The sequence below is a fragment of the Acomys russatus genome, chromosome 12, assembly GCF_903995435.1.
Source record: "Acomys russatus chromosome 12, mAcoRus1.1, whole genome shotgun sequence".
NCBI lineage: Eukaryota > Metazoa > Chordata > Mammalia > Rodentia > Muridae > Acomys > Acomys russatus.
In genome coordinates this window covers 34,003,103-34,021,773 of record NC_067148.1, presented here as the reverse complement: position 1 = coordinate 34,021,773, position 18,671 = coordinate 34,003,103, and the positions used below count along the sequence as shown (strand labels likewise).

At 38.9% G+C, this 18,671-nt stretch overlaps 1 protein-coding gene across 1 annotated transcript in view; it reads left to right on the top strand.

Moving 5' to 3' along the window:
- Positions 1-18,671, top strand: part of Cps1 (carbamoyl-phosphate synthase 1) — a 111,594-nt gene that overhangs the window by 33,315 nt on the left and 59,608 nt on the right. The window contains exons 11-20 of the mRNA XM_051154156.1: positions 446-523; positions 2,307-2,405; positions 4,003-4,098; positions 4,459-4,648; positions 5,488-5,645; positions 7,275-7,403; positions 9,919-10,063; positions 11,873-12,083; positions 13,533-13,731; positions 16,477-16,653. Of these exons, the coding sequence (XP_051010113.1) occupies positions 446-523; positions 2,307-2,405; positions 4,003-4,098; positions 4,459-4,648; positions 5,488-5,645; positions 7,275-7,403; positions 9,919-10,063; positions 11,873-12,083; positions 13,533-13,731; positions 16,477-16,653 (1,482 nt within the window). The remainder of the gene's footprint in view (positions 1-445; positions 524-2,306; positions 2,406-4,002; positions 4,099-4,458; positions 4,649-5,487; positions 5,646-7,274; positions 7,404-9,918; positions 10,064-11,872; positions 12,084-13,532; positions 13,732-16,476; positions 16,654-18,671) is intronic.

The following is an 18,671-nucleotide window of genomic DNA, read 5'->3' as shown; positions in this document are numbered from 1 at the left end:
CATCATAACTAGGGGTCAGTTGAGACAAGGCGGCTTGCACCCAGTCTTTGGTGTGTTCCTGAGTCTCACTCAGCCCTGGAAGACCCTCTAAAAAGAGCTTTGGGAAAGTAATTTAAGAGTTGGACACAGGAATTATGTTTTATTTTGAAGAGATCCCAGAGAAGTCCCACCAAAGGTTATGGACCAAATTTCTTGGCTTTTATTATATTATGGACCCCTCATGCAGCTGCCTCTTTGTTGGGCTGTTTCCTGTTCTTACTTAAGTAGCCAGGTGAATCCTTAACATCTCCAACCATGTCATTTAATAGTACTGGGAATTTTCTAAACTTTATTAAGCACTTAACTTGGTTTACTATTTGAACTTTATTATCTCCTGAATAATACATTGCCATACTTGACATTTGTTGTCATAGAAGAAATTTCTCCCTGTTTCTTATTCCTTTAGGGGATAATGCATGAGAGCAAACCCTTTTTCGCTGTGCAGTTCCACCCAGAGGTCAGCCCGGGGCCAACAGACACTGAGGTATGCCAGCCACATGATGTCTGCTATATATTTGGGGGAAAAAAATCAGAGATTCTCATGTGGGAAGACTCAAGAAACCAAAATAATTGGTGCATAATATTCTCAAGGAGTGTGTTTTGGTACTGTGCATTTTGTGTTAAATTCCCCCATGAATACCATGGAGTAAATTTTAATCTTTTCTTAGATTTAAAGTGGGAAAGCCCTTAAAGAATTCAAAGCAGTGTTATGATGCTATTTTTGCTTAAACGCATTATCATTCTAATATATTTAGTTCTGAAATTTACAATTGTTGTGCTATGCAAATGAATTCCCTCCTGCTCTTTCCGTCTCATAACTGAAATGAAATTTTAATCCCCCATCTGTGAGTTTAAAAAAATCCCTATGGTAACTGGTTGTGTAGCCACAGAGAAAGAATAAACAGCAGCAGGGGCAAGAAAAGGGGTTAGGGGGAGGGAAAAAGTAAGGCTGCTTGGTCACATGATTCACATGACTTTTAATAAAAGGACCCAAAGGAATGCTTAGAGCAGTGTGTTTTCCAGCCTTGGATATTTTTCTTTTACTTTAAATGTGAGCTCTTGGTTCACTATTCAAGTACATCTTTCCAGGGAAAGCTCGCAAGGACTCCTAGAAATGCCTGGCAGGTCTGGAGTGACTCCTCCTGCATCCAGGGGCCTCAGGAGCTGTGCTGCTCATCACTGTCAGCAGATGCTCCCAGACAAGGCACCCAGGCAAAAGGAGGAGGAGAGCGGGAAGTCCCTCCTGCAGCCCATGCTGTCATCTTGGAGTGGCTTCTTAGACACTTGCATGGCATTTTTGTTTGTCTGTTTCTCTTACTATTACTTAGAAGTATCAGCTCACAATAGTCGAAACCAGTATGGTTTTAAATCACAATAAATCTGAAACAAAGCAAAGCAAAGCAAAGCAAAGCAAAGCAAAGCAAAGCAAAGCAAAGCAAAACAGAAGAACAGTTGCTGTCTGCATGTAATTCATGCCAACTATAGGTTTTAACTTAAAATTTAATTGTAAGACTGTTTAGTGCCTCAGATTAGGAAAGAGGCTGTTATTACATATAATCCAAGCACTGTGACTGACTGTTTTATTTTTTGGTCCTGGCAAATAATTGCAAAGTGAATACTTTTGTTGACATATGTCATGCCTAGTGAAGCAACAGAAGTAAGCTCACTGGTAAAGTTTAAGAATAATCTTTCAGGGTCACGTTTTAGAGCCAACAGAAATTAGAAATATCAGTATTTTCAACTTCGAGGTGCATGTGCTGTAGCTTCAAGTTTTGTTCATAGGATTTGATTCATATGAAGGATATATGATTAAACTAAAAACTTGATACTTCCAAAAGGCAGGATGTGAGGTGCTTATTTACTGTAGAAAATGTCTCATCTTATTGAGGTGAACAGAACCCAGAAGACTCTCAAAAGTTACAGGAGAGATCTGTTTGTTTGTTTTTTTAACTGTCTAATGGACCATCATCTAGTTGACTCCTTTTTTCAACTAGTTGAGTCTAATACCCTTGAATTATTCATGTGACCTAATTTGATAAGAGTAGACATTCAGTTATTGGACAAAACTCAAATCTCAAACTGAAACAATTAAGTAAGAAGATATTCAATGTTCATAGAAGAATTCAGAGTAAAACAACCAAATGAACAAAACCCCACACAGGTCTCCTTCTGAAGCTCCCATTCAACTAAGCGTCAACAGTATGCAAGCATGGGAGACGTTATGAGTTCAGAAATGTCTAACTAGTTGCTTCTGTTTTTGTTTCCAGTACCTATTTGATTCCTTTTTCTCACTAATAAAGAAGGGGAAAGGCACCACCGTTACCTCAGTTCTGCCAAAGCCAGCGTTGGTGGCATCTCGAGTTGAGGTCAGTAGATGCCACATATTTTCCCTATTATGTGATGACTTTTTAAAGAAAATGGTGTAAATTACATTAATGCCTATGAACAATGAATTCCAACAGTTTATGTTTCTATTATCTATTCTTGGTAAGTCATTGGAATTTTTATTACAAAATTTAAAGTATTTTTGTAAATTTCTTGAGAATTTCATAGTATATTTTAACCGGAGAGACACTCTTTCCCCAACTTCTCTCATACCCGTTCTCCTTCTCTACCTATTCAACTTTGTGTCCTCTTTTTTTTTTTTTTAAAGCCTACCATATACAATTTATGGTGCCCATATGTCCTTAGCTGTGTCACTTTGGAAAGGGATGGCCCCCTGAAAGAAAATTGACTCTCCTCCCAGCAATTAGCTCCCAATAGCTCCTCAACTAAAGATGGGACTTCATACCCACTTCCTCCCTCTATTCTGGAATTTTGTCTCCTGAGCTTGCACAGGCCTTTTGTATGCTGTTACCACCATCTCGAGTTCATATAGGCAACTGCCCTGATGTGTGTGTGTGTGTGTGTGTGTGTGTGTGTGTGTGTGTGTGTGTGCGTGTGTGTGAAACTATGTTTTGTTGTAGTTATTCACTGCCTCTGGCTTCCACAGGCTTTTTGTCTCTCTTGCACAATGATCCCTGAGCCTTGGGAGAATATATATATCCCATTTATTTGAATATCCCATTTAGAGCTGAGTGTTCCTAGTCTCCTATTTCCTGCACAGAACATTTGTCTAAACAAATCACAGGGCCTAGGGGAGAGCCTACCATTATTATTTTGCTAAATGGACATAGTATTAAACCTTTTCCCAAAGATCTATTTTTATAACTGTAGATTAGTGCATCAGAGAAACTTCTTTTTTCAACAGATGGTAATTAGCACACAGAGACTCATACCTGGTCAAGTTGCAGAGACTAAGGAATTTTCATTTAAAATGCTGTCTTATAAAATTTCCCTCTTCTAGACTATTAAGAACAACTTAATACAGAGTAGTGTTATCTTTAGTTTATAGTTTGGTATTCTTACAATACCTATCCCAAACCATGGTTCTTTGTAAACCTGATATATACATCAGGTTACTGGATCACTGTAGTTGATAGAATTCTTTTATTTTAATTATATGATTCACCATTCAATATAGTAAACAAAATTTTATTATTTTATGTCTAAGGCAAGTGAGTAAAGATTAAGACCTAAATCATTATGTATTCAAATTTATATGTTAATATGACAAAGCTTTTCTACATTTCTTTTATATAAATTTTAGAAGAATGAATTTGTATTTAAAAAAATATGTGTAGATATATATTTGCAAATGTATTTACATACAAATATTTTTGTGTAGAGCAGATGCATTTGCTATTTGCATATTCTTAAGTCAAATATTAGCTTTTTTTTTTTTTTTTGCTTAAATGAAAAAAAATGCTCATGAACTTCAGAAAGGGCATTGAATTGTTAGTCTTTTTTCTTGGACATCACTATATAAACTCAGACAACATAGCTTGGCTCTTTGTCCTATTGCAAATGCCTTATTTTTATTTCTTAGAGTCGACAGCAATGTCTCTTTCTTATTGTTTATAGGTTTCCAAAGTCCTTATTCTGGGATCAGGAGGTCTGTCCATTGGTCAGGCGGGTGAATTTGATTACTCGGGATCTCAAGCTGTGAAAGCCATGAAGGTGAGAGGGCACGAGCTTTCCGAGGATTAATATACTCTCCATAATGAGTCTAATTAGTATTTTGTAACTTAGATTTATGATACTTCTCTTCAAAGTCACTATAATTGTCTTCCTTAGCTTACATTAGAACATTGTAGTAAAAGTTTGGCCAAAACCAAAACTTTCAACTGTTTCAAACGTGCACATCTGCAGAGCCAAGAGGCTGGAATTATTTACGTTATTGTCTCTTTACACTGAAAACACAGACATATTTTTATCGTTACTGCAGTTAGATGTTAAGTATACTTGTGTTTAAGTGTCACGGCCATTGTATTCTCCAGACTGTAAGTTCAGACACGTAATGTGTTTGTTTTCTACCAGGAAGAAAATGTCAAAACAGTCCTGATGAACCCAAACATTGCATCAGTGCAGACCAACGAGGTGGGACTGAAGCAGGCAGATGCAGTCTACTTCCTCCCTATCACTCCCCAGTTTGTCACAGAAGTCATCAAGGCCGAACGGCCTGATGGGTTAATTCTGGGCATGGGTGGCCAGACAGCTCTGAACTGCGGTGAGTTCTTTTCTGATCATGTGTGGATTGCTTCACTTATGCATCAACGTGAGACACATGTTGCCTGTAGTCAACTGGCAGTTGCGTTCTATGTGTTCACAAAATCTTTATCAAGTGTACAAGGAAACAGCAAAAGAAAGCCACAATACCATGTAGTAAATTCTACTAGTTCATGTCACAAAATAGTACACACACACACACACACACACACACACACACACACACACACACACGCTCACTTTAAGACCCTGGAGTGGCAAAATGGATTTAGTGGGCTTCCTTCTCCACTTTAGGGTGTTATTATGGTTGAAACTCTGAGAACTATTATGAATAAAAAACGAGGATCAATGTTCGTTATCATGAGCCAGCACTGTGGCATTTCCCTGTCACATGGCGATGTAAACTCAGCTTTACAGCTCTGTTATTGACGGTGGTGACTTCTTGGATGCAATTTTTAAATGTTATTTTCAAAGTGCTTTGAGATGTATTCATTTTCTGTGTATGGATATTTTGCTTGCATGGATGTATCTGGACACTTGTACTTGGTAGTCTACAAGGTCAGAGGTGACATGGGATAACCTTGGCACTATGGTTGTGGGTTGTTGTTATCTACCAGATGGGTCCCGGGACTGAACCTTGGTCCTCTGCAAAAGCAGCCAGTGCTCTTAACTGCTGAGCCATTTTTCTCTATCCCTAGCCTATCAGCTATCTATCTATCTATCTATCTATCTATCTATCTATCTATCATCTATCTATCCATCTAATGATCTATTCAGTGTTTGTTAAAAAGACATAGAGTTTGAGATTATAAAAATCCATTATATTTGATTATTTTATAGGAGTGGAGCTATTCAAGAGAGGCGTGCTCAAGGAATATGGCGTGAAGGTCCTGGGAACATCGGTTGAGTCGATTATGGCCACAGAAGACAGGCAGATTTTCTCAGATAAACTGAATGAGATCAACGAGAAGATAGCTCCCAGTTTTGCAGTGGAATCAGTAAGGCATTTTGTTCCTGGGAGATAGGCACAGTACTAGTCAGACAGGCACAGTACTAGTCAGACAGGCACAGTACTAGTCAGACAGGCACAGTACTAGTCATGGCCTGCCTGGAGAACAGTTTATCTTTCCTGATAATTATATCTAAAAATCTTCATATGTACATAGTTTTCCCTCAGAAATGTTTCGGTACAACAGAGACACTATTCATAGCAGCAGTCAGAGCTAAAGTTTTAGAAACTGATGCTGATCGTTTACTCCACACAAAGGAAAATAGAAACCCAGAGGTGAATTTGCTTGAGGCTGAAGCACCCATGATCTCTTAAACAGAAAATAACAACGATACTGACTTTGGATAGCATACACATTTTTGCATTCTGTTCTTTTTATGATAAGCCATACATATTGAGTATAAGCCTTAATACTCTGAAAATTGAGTTTTTGGAATGAAATAAAGATTTAAGAATGAAATAAACTTAGTCAAAAACATTCTGGGTGAGAGTATATTTTTGGTTTAGATCTGGGTTTGCTTTTTTCTATAGTCATTTTCCATTATACATTATACCTATTCTTTAGGTATTACCACATACACACACACACACGCACACACACACACACACACACACACACACACACACAGACACACACACGTACATGCACACACAGATGCACACATCAAGTAGTTGTATGTCTATTTTTTCTCTGATTTTATTTTTTATTTCAGACATATATTCTGTGAGGTGGAAAGTGGAAGCTTTAAACACAACAACTCTGTTGTAGAAATAGGCAAAGGTTTAGCAAGTAATTCTGGGATGATTAAAACTGGGAATCTCTGTCTCAGAAAAGAATGCTACCAAGTACGTGGCATACTACAAAGCTGTCAATCAAGAACAATCTAGTGGGAGCTCTCCTTAATGCTTTGGGAAGCTCTTGCCATACATTCATACTTTCATTGCTGGATACAATTATGTCCTTGCTTCCCCATGATAAGAAACAGGCATATGGCAAAGGTGTGATTACATTCCCATTGGTGGTGTAATAATACTCTGTGACAGGAAAATATAGCCACCATATGTTTTATTTGGTAAGTTAAAAAAAATTCCAAGCTGCAGACACTGTTCTGAGAATAAATTTGAAAAATGAAGTATCTCCTTTTATATAATATTCCTAATGGCACACTGTTTTATTGCCATGCTAGCTTCAGGAATAGAAAACATCTTTTTTTTTTCTTTAAATAATAGACTTTCAAACCGAAGTGAAAATTATCATTGTTCAGTACATCTTTCATTCTAAAATAAATGATAATTATTTATGCTTTGATCATGGTATAGTGTTTTTAAAAAACAACTGGAAGTTTACCTGATAACAAGTGAAAAAAATTACACCCATTACAATTTTACTTAACTTTCTATAGTGACGTTCTTTTTCAGAAGGAGACGAGGGAATAAGACATGTTCCCCTTTATGCAAATCAACTAATTAACCTGGGTTTCTGGGATCTCATGGTGTGTGTGTGTGTGTGTGTGTGTGTGTGTGTGTGTGTGTGTGTGTGAGAGAGAGAGAGAGAGAGAGAGAGAGAGAGAAGAAAGAGGCTGGTTTTTCTGCTTTAATATCCTTGCTTTGTTTACAGATGGAGGATGCATTGAAGGCAGCAGACACCATTGGCTACCCTGTGATGATCCGGTCTGCATATGCACTGGGTGGGTTAGGCTCTGGCATCTGTCCCAATAAGGAGACCTTAGTGGACCTTGGCACAAAGGTAAGTATTTTCCTCAGCAGTATCCTATTCTCAAATGGCCCTGCTGTTGTGAGGGAGCTAAAGCACAAATCCTCAACCCATATGACTTTAGTGGTCACTCTACCTATCTGTCCTTTCTCATTAAGCTACTGACTTGATTGAGGTATACTTAATTCACCTCTGTCTTCCTCTATTTCACAATCTACTCCAAAATATTCAGACTGCTCAAATGTGTTTTATTGTCTAAGAGAAGAACAAATAAAATGTCTTGTTTTTCACACTCTGCTTTTGAGAAAATCTGATAAGGATACACTCTCTCCCTAAAGTGCAGATGTCAAGCTGCAAATGGTATAATCCTCCCAGTTTAATAAAACGAATGAAAATTTCCAATGACTGCACACAAATAAAAATGCAAGTGAGGGTTGGATTCTTATAGTTTGTTTTCTAGCAAAAACACATTAATGAAGCACTAAATACAATTCTGCAACTATCTTGACTAAGGAAGATATTCTACATAAACAGAGATAAACACACACAACCTTGCCCCAGAGATGTTTCTCCATGCTCTGCTTCTAGAGAGCCATATCTGGTAATACTGGGGCTCAGAATAATGAAATACAGTTGTAGTTAGGACATTTGTACAGTATGGGGATGGCATCATTATTGTGCAGTCATTTGGAGAGGTTCTTAATTTCACACAACCTACAGCTTCTCATATCTTGTTTTTGAACTAAAATAAAGTAAGATTTTAAAATTATTGACATTGAAATTTGAAAGCAGGTAAATACAATTAAATATATACAAATACTTGTAGTGATAGACTTAGAAGCCAGCAACTTAGATTTAGGTTTTCTAAAGTTGCCCAAATTATATATATGAAAGGCAATACATTTAGAATGAATGGTACTTTTTCCCATTCTGAACTTTGGAGTTTTTTATTTAAAGCAAAATATGTTTATGTAGTTATAAAATAAATTTACTATAGCATGTTACCTGTTATGAATATTCTTAATATTAGCAATATACTTAGAGACAGTAAATATATATTTCTCAGTGTAAAACATTTTTTGCATAAAATGAAGCATTCTGAATTACCATTTTTATATAGAACATTTACAATATAAAGACGGTTTGGCATGAAATATTTTTAAATTTTTATTCCGTTAAAATAGTCAACGGTTGTTGAATACTTTTCCTTGTTGAAAACCTTTATTTTTTTCTCCTTGAGATTAATTATCATATCATTACCTCCTAATTTATCTCTTTATTCACTTGAAGTTATAATTAGAGCCACTAGATGCTGTGCTAAGTCATTTAGGTACTTAACTTTGGAGTAAAATTGGAGACTTGGAAGAATTTAAAAATGAGGCTAAGAAGTTGATAGAAGTGGAGCCAATTTTACTTGTATCTAAATATCTTTCCTAGTTTACTAGAATGCAACATTTATTCCCTTTGTCTCAGAATTGTCTTCTTCTTTTTTGCAAAAAACCTGAATGACAAATTAAGTCATTACTCAATTTGTAGCTCCAGAATGTCCTAACACCATTGAGAGCCTCATTATGGGCAGATGTGGTGACAAAGGAGTCACATTTTCAGTGGCATGTGCTGAAGCCTATAGTGATAACTAACGTTTTGAAAGACCTTATATTCGAGATACACTCTGGAAAATTTAAATTGTGTTGTCACTTCATCATACAGCCTACCAATAATTTGAAATAAAATGAAAATTCTTTCTATGTTACTGTGATCCAAAATAAAATATATTATGAGATGAAGGGATATTTTTGTCATCAACTGTCAGTCACTACATATCCTAAGGTCAGAGATTGCCTCTTTCATATTTGAGTTCAGCATTCTACCATACTGTGGGGATGCAGCGAATATGAAATGGTAATTACACTAATTCATATCTGTCTAATCAGCCATGTATGATATACGACTCGGAGTATTTAAGCACTTAGGCAGTGATTAACCATAATAATAGCTGCATATGATTCTTCTAATTCCCAAGTTGCACATGCCATCTTGGCTAACTGTTCACAAGCATCATCATTTCCTTTCTCTTCCTCATCAACACTGGCGCACTTTTATTGTGTGTGTCACTGTACGAAGCACCCTCAGCTATTTTAGAGAAAGCTCAAGTCTTTAGGCTTATTTTTTCACATTTATTTGTACTTATCACATTTTTTGGGTTTCACAGAAGCCTGGCTATGGAAATAATTTCATTTCCTTCTGCCTGATTGCTCAATTATTTTCTCTTTTTCCTAAATTAGTTTGATTTAATGTCATATCAGCACTTTGAATGGCAAGCCTCAATAACCCAAATCAAGCATATTCACTGCAGGATGCTATTCCTGGTCTCACTGATTTTCTGACACCCTATGCCTTCTATATGGTGGGGGTGGGGGGTTAGAATGGAGAGGGGGTTTAAGACTTTAGTGATGACCAGGATGTAGGTCAGAGTACGATACTTAGTGTCCTTGCTTAAACCAGAGCATTTCCTTAAATCTTTGGTATCTCTGTCATCAATCTCCAGGCATTTGCTATGACCAACCAGATTCTTGTGGAGAGGTCAGTGACAGGTTGGAAAGAAATAGAATATGAAGTTGTCCGAGATGCGGATGATAACTGTGTCACTGTCTGTAACATGGAAAATGTTGATGCCATGGGTGTTCACACAGGTAGGCAAAGAATTTTCTAGAATCATATTTATGCCTTTGGCTTCACACTCTGATCATCGTAACAGCTTGTATAAGGTACTTTACCACTCCTAGCTGATGGACTAATTATAACACTTAACATTTATACATAATATTTTATAGTATTGACAATAGACTCACCTTTACTTTGGAATTCACAGAAGGCCTCTGCAGTATTCTGCAATATTCTGATTTCAGTGGAGGAAAGTCAGATAAACAGCGAATTTGAGTAGAAGCTGTGACAGTGTTGGAAAGTAAAGATAGGGCTTGCAAAGCTTTAAAGCACATTGATGTGTTAGTCACAAAGGAATTTACAAAATGCTCTCCACTGTGATGAAAGTAGGTTTTTAGTAAGTTAAACTAGTTAGCTCTACGGGACAAAGAGGATGATTTACATTCTAGAAATGCAAAGTTGAAGATGTGGATGGAAATTTGGAGAAGGGAGTTGGTACTCTGAAGTTGGATGTAAGAGAATACGGAGACTAAAAAGTCAACACAAAGTTATTGGGAATCATTTAGCATAGAAGAAATAATTGGAACTAGAGACACAAACCTTTAAAAGGACATGGACATAGAAACAGGTAGATAATGGAAAACAATTCAACAGTAAAGAGAATTACTGATGAAGCAAAAAGATAAATATACGGTTATGAGGAAAATTAGGTAGTATAGTATCAAGCAGGTCAATGCAAGAACATATTCTACAAGAGCTTTCTTTGTAGAAGTATTAGTTCCTATACTAGGTCAAGAGGAACTAATACTTTACAAAGAAAGTTCTTGTAAAATATGTTCTTGCATTGACCTACTTGATACTATTCCATCTAATTTCCCTCATAAAACTAACATTTAAAGGGAGAGATGATGCTAGCTACTTGTGGGTGGGTGGCAATTCTGAATGATGCAAATACATATTTAGTTCTGTACTGTCTTGCACTGTGGAGCTTGGTACCTTTAGTGCTCTATGTTAAACAATTGTGAGTGAATGTACATATAGGACATTTAAGTGCATTTCATGAGCATGGCATTCTGAAGTCATTGTCATCTTTGAACTTTAGAGCTTGGGATAATTTGTCATATGTCTTTACTGTAATAAAGCCATATTCATTCATATGGACATGAAAAAAAAAGAATGAAGGTTTAATTTGGGTTTTGATCTGTTGACACAAAAAAATGAGACAATCCAACTTAGTTATGAAACCTATGTGGGATGGGATTATGTGGTAAGGAGGGATAAGAACGTTGAAAAACTTTCAAGATGTTGACTGATGAAGAGAATGCGAGGTTTGTGTGTCTGACAACGGTGGGGATGGGTTTCTCGAGGAAAGAGGAGCTGAACATGGTTTTAGGCAGAAGGTAGGGGAATAAGGACCCTAGGCTGGGAAATTCAGAGGCCTCACGTGGGATCAGAATGAGGATGAGAAGGGAGAGAAGAGAGAGTTGAACCATCCTAGGTAAGAAGGAGTGAATATTATATGAAGGAAAATCTTGAGACACAATTTGAGATGAAGGAAGTGTAGCTGAAAGGACTGATGTGAGTCTAGTCAGCTGTTAGGTACGTTTAACAGCTAGAGGAATGTGGCGGAAGCTGGGGAGTGCGTTCTATAAGCAAGGTGTCACAGTCACGAGGGCAAAGCAATGGTTATGGGGAATACCCGCTACCTCGCCCGTTTGAATGTGAATTAAAAACCATTCCTCAAATCTTCAGCCTACTCTATGCCTTATGCCGTTTTAGTCAGTCAAACTGGCTGTTGAAATATGCCAGCAAATAAGAAGTGCTGCTTGTGTCAACAGGTGACTCAGTCGTTGTGGCCCCTGCCCAGACGCTCTCCAATGCGGAGTTCCAGATGCTGAGACACACTTCAATCAATGTTGTTCGCCACTTGGGCATTGTGGGCGAGTGCAACATTCAGTTTGCTCTTCACCCTACTTCGATGGAATACTGCATCATTGAGGTGAACGCCAGGCTGTCCCGGAGCTCTGCCCTGGCCTCTAAGGCCACTGGGTAAGACCAGAGTGGTTGAGCACAGGCTTGCGATGTCTTTGCAGGTAGAAATGAGGAATTGACGGCTGGTGGAAGATTATTCTCTTTTTATAAAATCTAACCCCGCCCCATTTCCTGTATGTTAGTTCCAGAACATTTAGAGAACCCCAAACACACTGTTATTAATGAGTTTGCTGCCAGGCTGAGACTAATGGTATTTCTAGCTGACTTTGTTTGCTGGCTAATCATAAACCAATCAAAATCTGGGTGGTCAAACAGGCTGTAAAAATATGCTTCTTTATTGCACTTTGCAGATGTTGTTAAAAAAAATGTTATTCTTTAACATTGATCTTTAATTTTAGTTTTCAATTGCATATACAAGTGGTTGATAAAATATACTTTATTTAACTCAACACTTCAGTATACATTTTTTTTTTTTATTTTGGAAATGTACATGATAAGTCATACACAATTGTCTATAAGGCTGTAATTAACAAATGGTTTTAAAAAAATCTTCCACAAGAATAAACAATATAGGATCTTTCCATGGGTAAATGTTAGAACCAAATAAGTAAATTCACTGTCCCCTTACCAGCTGCTAGCAAGCACGATTAGAAGGAAAGTAAATAAAACCTCTCATTTCTAGTGATATTTTTAGCATCAGGCATTTAAGTTGTGTGGCACTTATATGGGGAACATACTTACTTCTTTAGTACTTTTATCTAGCTACACAGGACTGCAAGGTTGTAGTGGTGTACACAGGAGTCAGAAGACCTGGTTTCTTTCTTGGTTCATCCACTGACTTGGTGGATTTGGGCATGGCACTTATTTCCTTCAGTTTCCTTGTCTGTTAGACCGAGACTTGTACTAAATAACTCACATCCAATTCTATAGCTCTATGAGTTATTTTGTCAACTAAAATTATTTGAACTGGCATTCCAGAGGATAGCCACATTTCCAGAGTGTTAGTTCTTACAAGATCCCCAAGTTCAAATATTTAGGGATAGAACCAGGGCTCCAACTTGCGAAGTTCATGTTTTCGGCTCCTTTATAACACACCCCAGCTCCGGCTGCCTCCTTAGATACAGATTTGAACGTGTCCTCTCAGGGAATATTTTGTAGATTCTAATCTGAGTGGACATTAAACTCAGGTAGTGGAGGGAAAATCTAATTTATCAAGAAACCTATTGATTTCTTGATGAAGGAAGGAAGGCTGGAGGTTGTAGCAATACAGATAGGGCTTAAGAGTGGATTCTCCACTGCTGTATGTTTTACCATGAATCACGGTATTTCATAAGTGGCTCATAAATATTTATGTGAAGCAGGCATCAGGCGTGTCTCATACCTTGAAGTAGGACCAACGCCAGAATTTTAGGGAAAGATTCATTTATGTTTGGAGTTGTTTTCAGTTCTTATTGCTCGAATAAAAACAACAATGAAAGTAAGCTAATGCTGCCTCCCACATCACAGCTACCCACTCGCATTCATCGCTGCGAAGATTGCTCTAGGAATCCCACTTCCAGAAATAAAAAATGTTGTATCTGGGAAGACGTCAGCCTGCTTCGAACCCAGCCTGGATTACATGGTGACCAAGATTCCTCGCTGGGATCTTGACCGTTTTCATGGAACATCCAGCCGAATTGGGAGCTCAATGAAAAGTGTGGGCGAGGTGAGTCTGGGATTTAGTACCCTGTTCACTTTACATTGGTTTTCAGGACTCTTGCCAACTCCTTAATACCACTGAAAGTCAAAAGGTTGCCTGGATACTGGGCTCCTGGCTGGAGAGCATCCAGAAATTTCATTTCCTCCTTAGTGTTTTAACATTACTTCTTTTGAGGTTTAGTACATGTTATTCATTACATGATAGTCTATGGGTGCAAAATTCTATATAAAGGTATTATATATGTATGTATGTATATAAAAATCTCACAGGCATATATAAACATAGCTGAGATGAAATTTGTTTTTTTAATCAAATCTAAAACATAAAACAGTACAAAAGAAAATAGAAGGGCTGGGAAGGCAGTAGGCAAAGTGTTTCTTGCATAAGCATGAGGGCCGGATTTGGGTCCCCAGTAACCACATAATGTCAGGTGTGATGGTGTGGACCTGCCATCCCAGCACTAGGTGGGGATTGGGTTGGGAAGGTGGGAGCATGGAGGTCATTAGTTTGGCTGTTCCTTGGCACAGGATCCATGGCCACCTGATTTAGCTAGATGGCAAGATTCAGGTTCAGTAAGAGATCCTGTCTCACAAAATAATGCAGGGAAGCAGTTTAGGAAGTCATCCGAAGTCAAGCTTTGGTCTCCACAGCACACAAATCATCTATAGGTGCACACTACACACCTACATATCTACTCATGGACATTCCACACACACACAAATGCCACACACACAAAAAACAGTGTAATGGATAAAAACAGACAACTGGTGTGAAGTTAAACACTTGATTTCAGTGCATTCATGCGAATTGTAGCTTCCTTTTTCTTACACTTCACATTTTCATACCTCTATAGTAGACAGGCCGACTACATGAGCTGCCACGGGCCTTCGAGTTCAACAGATTCCAAGCTGAGAAAGCACAGGGGAATATTTATTAATCCCCCTTTCGCTGAACTGAAAGGCCCGGATATTTTGTTTATCTTTGCTCCCAGGAATCTCCCCTTACTCCTAATTACATTTGGGGCAGCATGAAAAGGTTATCTGCTTGGAATTAATGATATTTCAATATGTATCTCATTACATAGTTGACATAACAGTTTCATAATTTGTCATTATTAGTGTGAACCTCAGTTTACCTGGGGAGTCATGCAAGTTTATTGAAGGTAGTATTGTAACAATTGATATTTTCAACCAGAGCCAAAACCTGCAGAGCAATTTACTGTTCCATGGGGAGATTTGAAGGCAGTGCTCATCCACTAAACTAAATGGGTAGGCTACAAGGCCAGATTAAATTTAGTTTTGAGTATTGACTGGTTCAGAGTGATTTCTTTCTTTCTTTCTTTCTTTCTTTCTTTCTTTCTTTCTTTCTTTCTTCCTTCCTTCCTTCCTTCCTTCCTTTCTTTCTTTCTTTTTGATAAGATACAGTTAGCTGTAAATATTTTAAAAAGACATATAAAATTTGCCGCGGTGGAATTTAACCCCCACCTATATTCAAAATCGTAACCTATCTGTATTCATTATGCATCTCAGGGGTCTAATACTTAGCTACAGAAAGGCCAAGCTGTCATGGATCCTCACTGGTACTCTTCAAGGAGTCCGTTTTTGTGTTAATATATTTCTTTTCTCCTTATTTGCTTTGGACTCTAAAGGCCATTGGCATAACAGGTCTTTTACAGGGAGGGTCTCTATTCCTAGTCATTTTGTTCCTCATTTTAATACCATTATGCTTCAGAACAGGCACGGGCAATGTCTTCCTTAGCGTCAGGGGGAATCACAGCTACATTCACTAGCTGGTAAAGACCTAACAAAATGCTAAAGACCCATTGCATTGAAGAGCTTGGGGAAAGGGGAAGAGGAACTCGGAAGCAGCAGCCCCAAACCTACTGATGCTCTATCTTCTTTTTGCAGTTGCCAAGTTTGGGAAAACATTACACACCTTATCTTGTCAGAAGCTAAACACACGTGAGGTTGTTCTTCCAGTATAAGCACTTATGTGTGTATTCCAGGTCATGGCCATCGGTCGCACTTGTGTGTGTATTCCAGGTCATGGCCATCGGTCGCACTTATGTGTGTATTCCAGGTCATGGCCATCGGTCGCACTTATGTGTGTATTCCAGGGCATGGCCATCGGTCGCACTTATGTGTGTATTCCAGGTCATGGCCATCGGTCGCACTTATGTGTGTATTCCAGGTCATGGCCATCGGTCGCACTTATGTGTGTATTCCAGGTCATGGCCACCGGTCGCACTTATGTGTGTATTCCAGGTCATGGCCATCGGTCGCACTTGTGTGTGTATTCCAGGTCATGGCCATCGGTCGCACTTATGTGTGTATTCCAGGTCATGGCCATCGGTCGCACTTATGTGTGTATTCCAGGTCATGGCCATCGGTCGCACTTATGTGTGTATTCCAGGTCATGGCCATCGGTCGCACTTTTATGTGTGTATTCCAGGTCATGGCCATCGGTCGCACTTATGTGTGTATTCCAGGTCATGGCCATCGGTCGCACTTATGTGTGTATTCCAGGTCATGGCCATCGGTCGCACTTGTGTGTGTATTCCAGGTCATGGCCATCGGTCGCACTTATGTGTGTATTCCAGGTCATGGCCATCGGTCGCACTTTTATGTGTGTATTCCAGGTCATGGCCATCGGTCGCACTTATGTGTGTATTCCAGGTCATGGCCATCGGTCGCACTTTTATGTGTGTATTCCAGGTCATGGCCATCGGTCGCACTTATGTGTGTATTCCAGGTCATGGCCATCGGTCGCACTTTTGAAGAAAGTTTCCAGAAGGCACTGAGGATGTGCCATCCGTCTGTGGATGGCTTCACTCCCCGGCTCCCAATGAACAAGGAATGGCCAGCAAACTTGGATCTGAAGAAAGAGCTGTCTGAACCCTCCAGCACCCGTATCTATGCCATTGCTAAGGTAACCCGGGGCAAGGTATCTGGGATGGCCTGGGTATTTATTCAGCTTGGCAAACAGCCAAGTGCTTGTGATGTGCCTTCTGACCTCTCTTGTGTGTGCCATCCATCGTGTGCACTTGCACTCTCTGTCTCTCTTATGCACATATCAATGCATCTCTCTCTCACCTCTGTCTCTCACACACTTTCTGAATTCCATCAGACTGTTCTTCAGGTTGAGTAAGAAAATGTGTTTCTAAAAAATTAACCTGAAGCTTAGGCTAAAGGACCTGTTGATCTTCTAAAAGATAACTACATAGGCAAAATGAGCCTTCCTTTTAGTATACACAGCATATCTTGAGATTTTTATGGCACTGACTTGTCCTTTCTTGTCACTTCTATCAAATGTTCCTTGAAAATGCATGAAATTATATCTAGAGAGGAGATTCATACATTGGTATGATATGATCCTGGCATATGCCTTATGCTGTTTTCTGTGTTTAAACATTCGGCTAGCTAGGGAAGGCTTTTCCGTGTAATTATCTTATTGGTGGTGTTGCTTGCAGAACAAAAAGCCGCTCCTTTTCCACTTCCACCCTTAGTTCCTTTTCAGGCAAACGAAGCGCCAATTCTAATCTCCCTTCATATTTACTGTGCTTAGGGTTTTGAAGTTTCAGCTCATCTGATTTTATGAAAAGTGACTTGGGCAGCTGGAATCTGTCTGGTCAGAAATCCCTAAATGGCTTTTTGACATTTAAGGAAGCACAAGCATTAATCCTCCAACAGTGTCAAACCACACTGGGTTCACAAAGCTCCCTTGGCCATTTTATGTGTGTGCGCATGTGGGATGAGCTAGTGAAAATATGAATTTTCTTTAAAGAAGAAATCTGACTTATATAAAGCCTTGGTAGCCACAGAAATATGCAGTTTATGACTTGAACTCACTGCAACTCTTATGAGCATATTTAGTGACAGTCCTGCAGGGAGCTGACAAAAAACAAGGGATATTTTTTTCACAGCATCTGACACACACTCTTCTCATTCTTATGGTTCCCCTGTCTAAAACAGTTAAGTCCTGTTGTAACTCTGGGAGAGACTATTTGATGAATACTTTCCAATCTTGAGTTTCAAAACTGATGTTTTTCAGGAGTCGTGGGGTACATTAACAAAGTGGTATTTTTTCTAGGAGACCATTTCATTGTATTTATCATTCCTCCCAGTCTTTTATTTAAAAAGCGATCCATGACATTCATACATGTGGGAGTAAATGTGCAAATACATAAATACATATATAGATATATTTTTCCCCTCAGGGCAAAGGAAGTAAATGGATTTTTTTCCTTGAGTCCAGCAATCATGTTCCTGCCACTTCAAGCAGATGAAAAAGGACAGCACTTCCTTTTTCCCAGCCAGGCTATGAAACCCAGGCAAATCTCTCATTCTTTTCTAACAGACTTACTTACAAAGGGTGGGGATGCAGGGCAAATGCGTGGAGGTTCATCCTGCACAGAGCACGCTGTGTACAAGCAAGAAGTGCAGGCTCGGGGATATAAATTACTGTCTGCCAGGGTGCTGGGACAAGGAACTGATTTCTGTTTGTTCGAGGTCATCATTACTGTTCATTTCCACAGCAACCAAGAAGGTGGTGATTATTTGACAAAGAACGTAAGGACAGTGCAGGTCTGAAGGGGAAAAAGAATTAAGGGAAGGCATACATCTCCACCTGCGTTCACGCTTCTCAGAAGAGGGCAGCATACTCTGAGGTCTTGCTTTTGTGGCAGCCTTATTTCAGGGCGACGGGATCATCTGTTCTTTAGATTTGGGGAGAGTGCAGGGCATTAGTTTTGATCTGGAGAACATTAGAGCAACCTCAAATGTGTTTGGGGTCAAGATGGACTTCATGGCGCTTGGGTAAGAGGGCATGATTGCAGTGTGGGGAGATGAAGTCTCAAGACTTGTAAGCTTGCTTCACTTCAGAAGCAGGTCTGAACTGTAGGTTCTCCATCCTCGGAGTGAAGTGGATACCAGGTTCTAGGTCCTTCT